Raw genomic sequence first — 13,601 nt, 5'->3', positions numbered from 1 at the left:
CTTGCCCTTTAAGTGTACTGCCTCTTGACATTAGTCCCACCAAGGTGCATCACCTCACATTTATCCGGTTTAAACTCCATCTGCCATTTCTCTGCCCACATCTGCAACTGATCTATATCACGTTGTATCCGTCGCCAGCCTTCTGAACTATTCACAACTCCACCAATCTTGGTATTATCTTCAAACTTACTAACCCATCCATCAACATACTCATCCAGGTCATTTATGTACATCATAAACAGCAGTGGTCCCAGTAGAGATCCCTGCGGAACACAACTACTCACAGGCCTTCAGTCCGAATAGGTGCCAAGTCTGATTGTTGTTGATAGCAATTACTCTGGATCAGTTGATCAGGGAGCTCTTCTCAATAACCTGGGGCGGCGGTGTAGTGGCGCAGCTGGTGGAGCTGCTGCCTCACAGCTCCATGGAACCCAGGTTCAATCCTGACGTCCAGTGCTGTCTGTGTGGAGTTTGCATGTTCTCCCTGTGACCATGAGGGTTTTCTTTACATGCTCTGGTTTCCTCCCAAAGACAGATGGGCAAGTAGGGTGATTGCCCCTGGTGTGTAGGGGAGTGGTAGAATCTGGGGGGAGTTGATGGAAATGTAGGGATTAGTGTAGGATTAGTGCAAATGGATGCTTGACAGATTGATTGGACTGTTTCTGTGCTGTACGACCTGTAATCTTGGTGCCCTGATTTAAAGAAAATGGGCTAATATCCATTTTTAAATGTTCACAATGCAGAGATCTCAACAGATAATTACCCCTGGCCAACAATGGCTTGCTTCCATTCCAGTTTGGTGTGTTCTAAGGTGACTGACGAGGACTGCAGACTCTGACGTGAGTGAGGCAGGAAGTGCTTGACAAGGCAGGCAGGAAGATAGTTTAGGAGGCCACTTACACTGGGTCAAATAGACACGAGATTCTCATTGCCACCCTGAAGGCTTCTCTATTCTGTGTGGTCATGGGCCAGGGTTTTCAATGAGCTGGTGGGGATGTTACACTTTTTTCACGTAGGCTTTATGAACATCCACAAATCCTTTTTCTTCGCTCGGAAAAGAGTGCTTGATTCGGGAGACTGGTGTTGGACATGTAAACGATGTGACCTACCCAACAGAGCTGGCTGAGTGCAATAATGGTCTCACCGTGGGGTATGTTGGCCTGGGAGAGGGTATTGGTGCTGGTTTGCCTTTCTGACCAGTGGATTTGGAGGATTTTGATGAGATACCATTGTTGGTATCTCCCCAGTGCCTTGAGGAACCTGCGTGGGTAGTTCATGTCTCAATAATGTACAGAAGGCCAGGGGTCACCCTGCCCGGAAACCAGCAGCTTTGTGGTGGGTTTGAGGTCTTGATCTTCAAACACTCTTTTCTTCAGACAGCCTAAATTTGGCGTAATGCTTCAAAGATGATGGTGAATTTCATCATCCGCATCTGAATTGTTGAGAGGTGGCTTCTAGGGAAGAATACAGAACTACCACACATTCAAATCACTGTAAGTAGTGCAAGTTTAAAATGCCCTATAAAACAGGCAATAATGCATTTGAATTCATTTCTGCAGGGTTTGAATTGAGAAACAGTTGTTGAGTACATCTAAACGTGGACAGAAAAACACTATGATGCTGGAGGAACTCAGCTGGTCGGGTAGTATCCGTGGAGAAAAGCAGGCGGTCAACATTTTGGGTCATCCAGAAGGGTCCTGACCTGAAATATTGACTGCCTGCTTTTCTCCACGGATGCTGCCTGGCCTGCTGAGTTCCTCCAGCATCATCATGTTTTTCATCTAGATTCCAGCATCTGCAGTCTTTTGTTTCTCCAAAACGTGGACAGACCCCATTAACTGTTGTGAACATTTCTGGTTCTCATAGCAGTTAGCAATCCAAGCACAATCCTGACCTCAGGTCCCTGTGACCATGTGGATTCCCTAGTGCTCCAGTTTCCTTGCACACCCTAAAGGTGTGCTAGTGGGTTAACTACCTCTTGTAAACTGCCCCTAGTGTAGATGGGTGGCAGCAGAATTGGAGAGGAGTTGATGGGTATGTGGGAGTGTATAGATTACAGGGAAATATATGGGGGAAGGGGACTAACGTGAATACTTTGAAGGACAGCATTGACTCTTTGGGCTGAATGGCCTCATGTGTTGTAAGAAAACATGAAAGATTTACTACAATGATACAAGAACTGAGAGGTTAAATCTATCAAGGGTGGACTGAGAATGATCTGATAAGAAAACTCTTTAATGGGGTCATCATGTGGAGAACAGTTCTACTTTGGGGACATGGTAAGAACCCAGAGCCTTAATTTTAAGCTAGTCACTGATTATGCAAGTCATCTGAACTCAGGGCTCTGTGACCGGCTACCATCCACAGAACCAACCTGGTCCCCAAAGCCAGCTCCTCCCAACCAGTGTTCGAAGCCCCATCCACAGACAGCCAATTAGATCAGACTATGCAACATTACACACTATACAATATTAGCAACTCGTTAACACAGACAAAGCAGCTTATTCCAATCTTAACTGTCCCTTTCCTGCCACATTATCAGAGAAATTCCCTTTGGTTCATCTTATCGCCTTCCCCCACCATTTGTTTTTCTCTTTGAACAGTCCTGGACCTGAAACATTAACCATTTCTCTTTCCACAAATGGAGACACAAGAGACAGCAGATGCTGCAATCTGAAGCAACAAACTGCTGGAGTAACTCAAGTGGGCCAAGCAGTATCTATGGAGGCAAAGGGATAGTCAACATTTCGGGTCAGGATGCAGGGTCTCGACCTGAAACGTTGGCTATCCATTTGCCCCCTCAGATGCTGCTTTGTTTGTTTGCCCCCTGCAGCAGTTTGTTTTTTGCTCTCTTTTCTGACTTGTGAAGTTTTTCCACCATTTTCCATCTATAATCCACAGCCACGGGCTCTCTGGACATGAAAGGGCATTGAATATCTAAGAAAATTTCCAATATTCAGATCCAAAAATAAATACTGTTCCAAACTGACACTATTAGAAAATAATCAAAAAATTTAAAATTAGGTCTTAAAAATAAAACATGCAAATTTATAAAATACATTTTTTTTAAAATCGAGTTACATTAAATGTAGCTTGTCTTAGCCTTAATATTGCCCTCAGAGCAAAAAAAATACTGCTGGAGGAAGTCAGCGGGTCAAGCAGCTTATGTAGAGGGTAACAAAATTATTGATGCTTCTGGTCGAGACCCTGCTGTGTCCCTAGACAGATGCTGCTCAACCCACTGAGTTCCTCCAGCGGTTTGGTTTTTGCTCCAGATTCCAGCATCTGCTGTGTCTTGCGTCAACCTCAGAACCATCCCTCTCCAGTGAAATGGGAGTCACTGAACCTGTGGCAAGTTTAACCTGGCCCAGATTCAGTTGGCAAATCTCAGTGTAACTTTGAGAAAACTGAAGTTACTTGGGTGCTCCACTGCTAGGAGAGTCCAGCATTGGAGCACAGTTGTAAAGGCAGTAGGGAGGATCGTTCAGGAAGTTCAAGACATCTGTATTCACACAGGTGACCCTCAGATGTGTTTCAAATTGCAGCAATGGCCCTCCGTGCAAAGAAGGTTTGTGCAGAGCTGATTTAGGCTGATAATCCAGTAGTAGTGAAGGTGCAGCACCATCACAGGTGCTGCCTTCATACCAGCTGTAAGACCAATGCTACACTCCCAGGTGGCTGGAAAATGTATCATTCTGAAGCTGGTGTGTTATCCCTGGCACTTTGGTCCACATTTATCCTTCAACCAACATAACTACAATTTTATATGTTCCTAATCACATTACTGCTTATGGGAGCTTGTCACCTACAAAATGCAGCAGGGACTCCAGTTCAAACTGAAGTTCACCTGCTGTAAAGCATCCTGGAGCACGCTAAAGATAATTTGCGAGGAGTTACAGAATAGTACATAGTACAGCACAGCAACAGGCCCTTAGGCCCATAATGTCTGTGCCGAATACCATGTCTAATTAAACAAATTCTTTTCTGCCTGTACATGATCCCTAACCCTCCATTCTTTGCATATTCATGTGTCCTTCTAACAGCCCCTTAAACACAACTATCGCATCTGCTTCCACCACCACCCCTGGCAGCCTGTTCCAGGCACCCACCACTCTCCATAAAAAAAAACTTTCCCCCTCTCACCTTAAATGCTGGCCTCTAGTATTTGACAGTTCTACCCTGGGAAAAAGATTCTGACTCTATCTACCCTAGCTATGCCTCTCATAATCTTACAAACTTCTAACGGGTCTCCCCTCAGCCTCTGAAGCTCCAGAGAAAACAACCCAAGTTTGCCCAACCTCTCCTGAAAGCTCATACCCCCTAATCCAAGTTATATGAATGCATCACTCCATTGTCCTTGATTGCAAACTCAAACTAAAATTAAAGGGGGCAATTAACTTTGATGTTTTGTGCGTACAAGGTGGGGAATGGAAATAAAGAGGGAAAAAAGTAGAAAGGGAAAACACTAAGCACACATCATGTATTCCAAAAATTATCGATGCCAAAATATAGCCAAATGGTAGAAACAAATAAACACATTACAAACGGGGGGAAAGTAAAGGAGTTACTATTCTTCTCTGGGTAATATTTACAAGATACACAAAAGCGTAGTTAATATACAGGTACAGGACCTGACAGCAAAACTTGTTTCTTAGATTGCAAGCCCATAATGTACTGCACTCAATTTCTGATCTCCGACACTTGTAGCACTGCATCCAAACCACATCCTCCACAGCCCTCAATTAACAACGGAGTCCCGAAGGAGGCGAACAAAAGGCCCTTTGCTGCAGCCTGCACACACGAGGAAAAGATGAAGACTCAAGTCCACTGAACTTCCATTCATCACACGTCCATTCATTCATACAGCTGGTGAGCTCTGCTCAGACGGTCTGAACACAATAACCAGCCCAGAAAGCCACACACATTCACCATAGCCAACACAGGAGTTAAGCAGCTATCAGGCAAGTGCTGCACAACAGCCACTCCACAGAAGGCATGCTCACCACAGCAAGGCAGTTTTACTTGTCAGACATATTGGGAAACGGCAATGGAAGTTAAATATTGGTTGGGCTTCTTAGATTAAGGTGTTTCCATGCCACATCATGTAAGCACATGCTGTCCAAGGTTACTGGTAACCTTTGTGTTCCTGCTTATCACCCTCCAGCAGCTGTCACAAGATCACAAGACAAAGCAGCAGAAGAGGGCCATTCAGCCCATCGAGTCTGCTCCATGAGCTAAACTAAACTATTCCTATCTAGCCCCAATTTCCGGCCTTTTCCCTATATCCCTTGATACCTTGACTAATTAGATACCTATCAATCTCCTCCTTAAATATCCCCAATGATCGAGCCTCCACAGCTGTATGTAGCAAAGAATTCTATAAATCGACCCTCTGGCTAAAGAAATTTCTCCTCATTTCTGTTCTAAACGGGTACCCTCTAATTCTAAAACTGTGCCATCTAGTCCTGGACTCACCCACCAAGGGAACTTGGTGTCTCCAACCTTCACCCTCCCCTTCCTCAGCCCCACTCTATCTGCCCCTTTTTCGTTTGTCTCCCTCCACCTACCTGTCTCCCAACTCCACCCCTCCCCCTCCCCTCCATCACCCCTCCTCAGTCCAACAATCACCTCAGGCTCATGTCTTACCACTCCCCCTCTCCTCTTTATACCGTCCCCCCTCTCTGTCCTGATGGAGGGTTTCGACCCAAAATGTCGACAATTCCATTCCCCCCACCCCCCACAGCTGCACAAGCTGCTGAGTTCTGTCCAGTGGACCGTTTGTTGATGTCCTAAGCACCCACGTCGGCCCCAGCGTTTTTAATCCCAGCTAAGCTAGCAGAGATTCATTCGAGGTCGCGACGGTGTTGCACATCTTGTCAATTGCTACAAACTGCCACCTGCATTTGTTGAATGGCTTCCTGTTCCTATTTTTACATGTATTTCAACTTGATTCCATAACGCTTTACACGACTGCCAATGACCAGATCTCACACAAAGGAGGTGGAAAGGTGAACGGCCGGCGCTGGGTGGCACGGTGGCGAAGCCCGTAGACTGCTGCACAGCACCAGAGACCCAGGTTCAATCCTGACCTTAGGTACCGTCTGTGTGGAGTTTGCACTTTCTCCCTGTGACCACGTGGTTTCCTCCGGGTGCTCTGGTTTCCTGCCACGTCGCAAAGACGTACAGGTAGGTAGGCTAATGGGCCACTGTAAATTAGCTCTAATGTAGGTGAGTGGTGGAATCTGTGGGGGGTGGGGGGAGAATTGATGAGAACAATGGGAGATAGAGAATGGAATTAACGTAGGATCAGTAAATGAGCGGTTGATGGTCCAAGGAACCTGTTTCCGTGCTGTATCTCTCTATTACTCAAGGACTGTAGATAGTTGTTGCCCCCAATACTGAAACCTTTCAAACAATTGCAAAAGGTGTAGCAGTATTCATCACTGTTACAGCAGCCTATGCCAACACTTGCGGGGGGAAATGTGTAATGGCAAAGACTTTTGTAAGAACAGTATAATCCAACTTTAGGAAAGCTCTCAATACAAAGCACCATCAGAAACTTACCATATGTGGGACATTTCAGTATCTGAAGACACAAGGGATGTGTCAGAGTTGACTTACAGAAATATCTGACCCAGCATAAATGGAGAAAGAGTTAATGCCCACCTTTTGTTTCTATTGTTAAAGGTTTATCACACTGAAGAATTAAAATAGCCCATTGATAATACTTAAGGGAAGACAAAAAAAAATCTAAAAGTGGTAGGGGTGAAAATTTTGGAATGCAAATTCTCAAGAAGTACTTTACAGTTATTTCTTTAAGAATTATTTGGTCCATTTCCAAAACCTGTTCAACTACACTCTCCATGGCTGAACATTCATTTCCCCATGAGCTGAACTTATAATTTAAAGCAGGCTGTAAATGAGTAAAATGACTGTGTTATTGATACACCCCTGGGTTACCGGGTACCCAATGAGCATTCTTAATTACTTCAATAAGCAGAAAAACACAACATAATAGTTTGGGTTAGCTCTACAAATCAGATATATCACAAGCAAACTAATATGAAGAAGCAAAATCTCCCACAAGGAAAACTTAAGGGGACTCCAAACTATTTCTGACACTAAATTAGATTTACCGGTCTTTTGATGTGCTCTGTACTTTCTCACTGCACAGTCTGGAGAACAAATGGGAAAGCACAATAAACTGAACAACCCAAACCCGTTACACCCCCATGAGTCGTCCATCATTGGCAAAAGAAGCCAGTTTTTTTGAAGGCTATCACAGCTCATTTCTCACGGCAATAATTACACTAATTATTTCAATCGCCAATGTAAAAATTAACATCATTGTTGCCTGGAAGAAGATTTACTGAACTGGCTCATCACAAAGCTCTTTGGAATTTCTGTCTTGCATGATTTCCTTAATTGCTGTGGCAATCATCAACACGGGTTCAATTTGCTTCCACAATAGCAAACTTGCTCATCTTCCATTGAGATACCAGCCAGGCAAACACCACACAAGGTTCAGTTTACAGGAGGAGGTAACCCATTACTCCTGGAGCCAGCACCTAACCTCCAGATAATTTCATGCATTACTTTACCCACAGACCTCCAGGACAAAGGGAAGTAGTTTAACAGCAGTTTAAAGAATTCCATTCAAAACAATGTCCCCAACTATAAGTTAACAAGAAAATGCATAATTCAGGATATAATAGAGAATGAAAACTCACATCCAGTTTACAACTATTCCAAGTGCAAAGTGATATATTTGGGAAGTTAAACCATGCAGGACTTACACAGTAAATGGCAGGGCCCTGGGGAATGAAGTAGAACAGAGAGCCTTAGGGGTACAAGTACATAGTTCCTTGAAAGTGGTGACACAGGTAAACAGGGTGGTGAAGAAAGTGTTTGGCACACTTACATTCATCAGAAGGGGCACTGAGTACAAGAGTTGGGATGTCATGTTACAGCTGTAAAAGACATGAGCACCTGGAGGATTGTGTGCAGTTTTGGTCACCATAGTACAGGAAGGATGTGATTAAGCTGGAGAGGGCGCAGAGAAGTTTCACAAGGATGTTGCCAGGACTGGAGGGCATGAGTTATAAGAAGAGACTGGAGAAGATGCAGCTGTTTTCCCTGGAGCGAAGGAGGCTAAGGGGTGACCCTTTACAGGTTTATAAAATAATGAGGGGCATCGATAAGGTAGATAGTCACAGTCTTTCTTCCAGGGTAGGGGAGTCTAAAACTAGAGGGCATAGGTTTAATGTGAGGGGGGAAAGATTTAAAGGGGACCTGAGGGGCAAGTTTTTCCCACACAGAGGGTGGTGGGTGTATGGAACGAGCTGCCAGAGGAAGTGGTGGAGGTGGGTACAGTTACAACTTTTAAAAGGCATTTGTACAAGTTCATGGATAGAAAATGTTTAGAGGAATACGAGCCAAATGCAGGCAAATGAGATGCACCTTGGGCAGCATGGACAAGTCGGGCCGAAGGGCCTGTTTCCATTCAGTATAACTCTATGACTCTATCCCATTTGATCAATGCATACTTCCAGCTTGGTCACCTTTGGAACACATGAAATGGAAATGCAATCTTGATCACTTAATTTAATAGCTTTTCAAAAATACTGAAACAACCTTATAACTTCTCTTTAGTCACCCTACTTCTGCTGAGAGATTGAGTGATAGAGGTTATCTGCCTAAAATCCCTCAACTCCTTCAGGAGGGAAGCTCTGTGCAGACAGTAGCATAACTGGAACTCTCCTCTGCAAACACAAGTCGACGCTGGGTCAAATGGTCATTTTAAATCCAAGACAGGGAGATATAGGGAGGTATGCTGGTGGAAAGGGAACAACAAATGGGAGCAGCGGGAATTGACCTTTCAACACACGATCCACCCCTTTCACTGGAAGAAACCTGGCTTTAATTTGAGCACAAGCAACACTACTTGCACTAACTCTTACTGCTGGTATGATGACCTCCCCACTTCCATACCCGGCTGCAGCTCAACTTTGGCCAGTTGGATGATACTGGCTGTGTGACCACTACATACACAAATCTAGCATCTTTGCACATGCATACAGTATATGGATAAAAACAGGGATTATAAAATACCACTGTAATGATAAAAGTTTTCTGCATCAGCTGACTCCATGTGATATTTAATTGCATTACCAATGACTAAATGAACTCAGGCTCTGAAGTCAAAGAACTGTGTATGTGGACAGAAAGTTAGGTTCTTTAAACTAACCAGCTGCAGATTTCCATTGGTGGGAGGAAAAAGAGGTTGAAATCCAACACATTAATATTATACCATCTATATTTATTTCATGCTTGCAGTTATGAAGTCCAATTTTTTTAAAGAGTATATTTTCTTTTCAAAAATTATGCTCCCTCACTTATTAACTGGAAAAACCACTCAATTTTTTTTCTAAGAACCAAGAGATATAAAACTGAAGACTGACTGCATTTCTTTGTCTCTTTAACTAATGCAAAGCTCCTGTTTAATTTAATGCAATTAAGTTGAGAATTTTCATTTCTCCAAACTTACATAATGATACAATCCTTTCACAAAATGCTATCTTTGAAATAAATCCAGCACATGGAACATAACATGTCCTGGGAAATAAGTAGACCAAATGTTTAAGTTCTACTCGTGGCATATGCTATGTATTTGCTCGATTATTCTGACCTATTGTTAATACTTTGTCATTATGTGCCCGTCATTCTCTCCTTCAATTCAAAGTGGTCCATAGAGCTCACTTGCCTAAAGACAAACTATCCCGTTTTTATTCAGATATATCTCCTTACTGTGATAAATGCAATAACGGAGAGGCTTCTTTAATTCACATGTTTTGGACGTGTCAGAGTCTTAAAAAATATTGGACAGGGGTGTCTCGAATTTTTTCTGTGCTTTTTAAAACAAATTTTAAACTTAATCCTTTGACTGCATTATTTGGGATTGTCGGAGAAAAAGATATAACTTTGGAGGCTTCTGATCTACACATTCTGGCTTTTATCTCTCTTATAGCCAGGAGGGCTGTGTTGCTTAAGTGGAAGTTATTCCGCCTACTCATGCTCAATGGTTACGGGATGTTATGTCATACCTGAATCTAGAGAAGATCTGTTGCTCAATTCTTGAATCTAACTTAGACTTTCAAACTCTGGGGGGACCTTTTTTTGAATTATTTTCAAAACCTTTGACTTGGTGATTAAAGTACAGATATTGGCATAGTTTTTCCTTGTCTTTTTTTTACCAAACAGCTCTGATTTTTGGTAGTGGGTGTAGATTTTTTTTATAATAATTCGTTCTAAAGCAACATCTTGGGAAAAGGTCCTTTATGTTACATGACGTAAAGAAATCCCTTTACTTTCAATAGTTTTCACAATAACTCATCCAGCAATTCATTGGGAGGGTCAGTCTGTCCTCTTTAACAGAAAACAATAAATGCGGATTATCAACTACCTGTTAATCAACAAATAATCTGGGAGCTGTTGGCATAAAGGATCAAAGGTTGTTCAGCCAAGATTGATGCTGTGGAATCCCTTGTACCCACCCCATGAACTCACTACACAGGAATAGACCCATTGAGGACATAGGAGACCCTTTTAGATTTGTACACCTTGTTGTATATAATTATTACACGGGACTTGCATTTTCACATTTTTTTAACCAATAGTAATTAAAAGCAGCCCCAAATACCTACTATAAACAATATTGTATATTCTAACATCCATAAAACTCTTTGTTAGCGATATATTTTACAATGCCAATCAGGCATTTTGCTCTGAGCATGCAGATGTTGTGCAGATACTACCAACTAATTGCATGTTGGTGGATATCTAAAATAATGTGTTAAGTCAGTGACGTGACTGGGTAATTCAATGAAATAAAACCCATATAGTAGAGATATAGGTGGAAATGGATGATCTAGAATGTACAGGGCATTGTTTATTGTCATTACTTATTTGTTTTTTATTATAGAGACCAAAGGTTGATACATTTGTCCAAAGACTTTTTTAATTAAATGGAAGGACCAGATTTTGCCAAGAATAAAACTGAAAAGACACCCCTGAAATGAAGCAAAAATAAAAACCAAAAAATTCATAGCCATTAAAGCATAGGTTTTATTTTCAATGAAAGCTTTATGTAATGAAGAAAGGATTTTTAAAAATAACTGGGTCATTTCATTAGCTAAACATTGCAAAAACTATTTTTTACTTAATGATTACTTTGGATTACATCACCATACCCCATAGGAGACTTGCAAACTACCCCTCCTAATGTTATCTGATCCTTATGAATACCCACACAAATTCTGAGCCAAGATCATTTCAACCACTCCCCTTTTACCATCCTTTATTTATCAGGGTTACCTTATCCATTCTTCTTGTAGTTTTAAAACATCTTGAACTCTGGAATCTTAGTTCCCAGCCTTGATCTCCTTGCAGCTCCTTCTCTGCACGGGCTATTAACTCAAACGTAACCCAGGACTTGAGCCATCAACAAAATAGGGCCGTTCCCAAGAATGCTACAGTGTTGATACAAAAATAAACAAGCTCTGCAAAAGGGCGATGTACGTGCCAATGATCCTGACTGTTATCGCATCTTAGGAATGTATTCTTCTCCATAACGCATTCAAAAAATAATTGCACCACCAATTTAGCTTTTTTCTTAAAACTGCTTTATAATTACATAATTACCATTACTTTTGCCCTCATTTCCCCTTGTTGTACATTTAATCTACTTATCTTTATCCATCCCTGCACTGCTCTTTTGCCTTGACATTATTTCTCTTCATTCAATTCCCACATGCATCCCCGCCTTTACAGGAGTTCAAACTGATTTATTTGCCAATAACTTGCCAGCTCTGTCACCATCATTCATCCATTTGCCAAAAATACCTTAAGTTGAACTCGAACTTCCAACTAAATAGGGCCACTCCCAAAAATATTAGTGTGGATACAAAAATAAACAAATGCTGCAGAAGGGTGAGGTATATGCCAATGTTCCTGACTGTTACCACATCCTAGGAATCTACTTTTCTCCATAAAGTATTTCAAAAGTGAAATAAATTTCTCTTTGTTAGATCAGCTTTCCACTTCCATGCTTCTCGAGTGCAAACTGGCTGAGCGAGGAGGGAAGGACACCATCACTCACAGTCCTACATGTTGAATTTTACACAAATCCACACCGTCCAGCCAATTAATTCTGCAATTAACGTATAGTTAGGGATTGTACAATCATCGACTGATCACAAAGAAGGCATGCCATTGGCTCTGCTTCGTTAGGAGTTTGAGGAGATTCAGTACGTCACCAAAGACTCTTGCAAATTTCTACAGATGTACGGTGGAGAGCATTCTCACTGGTTGCAACACAGCCTGGTATGGAGGCTCCAATGCACAGGATCACAAGAGGCTGCAGAGGGTTGTAGACTCAGCCAGCTCCATCATGGGCACAACCCTCCCCACCATTGAGGACATTTCAAGAGGTGGTGCCTCAAGAAGGCGGCATCCATCACTATGGACCCTCACTACCCGGGACATGCCCTCTTATCGTTACTACTATCGGGGAGGAGGTACAGGAGCCTGAAGACCCACACTTAAATGATTTAGAAACAGCTTCTTCCCCTCCGCCATCAGATACCTGAATGCTCCATGAACCCATGAACACAACCTCATTATTCCTTGTTATTGCACTATTTATTTTGTAAGTTATAGTAATTTTTATGTCTTTGCACTCTACCGCAAAACAAATTTCACATCATATAAATCAGCGATAATAAGTCTGATTCTGATGTCCCCTACAGGAACCTCCATCCCTCCCATACTATTCTCAAGATTGCCAGCACCCTAATGTTAAACTTTTGAGACTTTTATTCACTTCCGAGATTGCTGTGTTTAATTAGTTTCCATGTGATCATGTTCTTATACACTTCACACATCCCTGCCATTTCAGTAACAGCATTTGAATTGCTCAGCTATAAGCACCTGCTCTCTCATTTCAATCAGCTTTAGACTCTATCACTCCAGCACTAGGTTATATTCTTCATAATTACTCGAAGAATTAGTTTAAACCCTCATTATTTCAATATTTAGTTTCAGTGTACAGACATTAATCTTCACTGGCACTCTCCTGTTGTATAATATCCCTGCTGCCAACTTCCAGTTCATCCACCCTGATGTTTCTCAATGATTCAGCTCTTCATCCAACTCTGCATTCCGCTGAACATTTGATACATGAAACAGGAAGTAATCTTGAAAAGTACTAACCATACACTTCAGCCCAGAGTTAAACTTTAAACTCAGCAAGACTGTTATTTTCCCAACGTTATTGATTTACGCTTGAACTACAACTTCTGGCAGAACTCCCTCCAGTTTTGGAATTGTTCTGACATACTTGGTAAAATCCCTTGACTGGTAACTACCGGCACAGTTTTTTGTGTATGTATCCAAACAGTGGTCATACAGGAGAGACTGTGGATGCTGGAATCTGGAACAACACAAAAAATGTTCAGTAGGGCAGGAGCAGGCAGAAACAATGGGCCTACTGGGTCAGTTAGGTCTGTGAATCTTGGTAGGAGGTAGAAACAGGTTCATTTTGT

General features: G+C 42.2%; 1 protein-coding gene across 1 annotated transcript in view; it reads right to left on the bottom strand.

Annotated features, from left to right (window-relative positions):
- The window catches only part of ptpn9a (protein tyrosine phosphatase non-receptor type 9a), a 151,715-nt gene extending 140,250 nt beyond the window's left edge, over positions 1-11,465 (bottom strand). Inside the window, exon 1 of the mRNA XM_052042463.1 lies at positions 11,374-11,465. Coding sequence (XP_051898423.1) covers positions 11,374-11,382 — 9 coding nt within the window. The 5' untranslated portion in view covers positions 11,383-11,465. The remainder of the gene's footprint in view (positions 1-11,373) is intronic.
- Positions 11,466-13,601: the final 2,136 nt, after the last annotated feature.

The sequence above is a fragment of the Pristis pectinata genome, chromosome 32, assembly GCF_009764475.1.
Source record: "Pristis pectinata isolate sPriPec2 chromosome 32, sPriPec2.1.pri, whole genome shotgun sequence".
In the NCBI taxonomy this organism is placed as follows: domain Eukaryota; kingdom Metazoa; phylum Chordata; class Chondrichthyes; order Rhinopristiformes; family Pristidae; genus Pristis; species Pristis pectinata.
The sequence above is the reverse complement of the archived record's forward strand: the minus strand, read 5'-3'. Positions and strand labels throughout refer to the sequence as shown.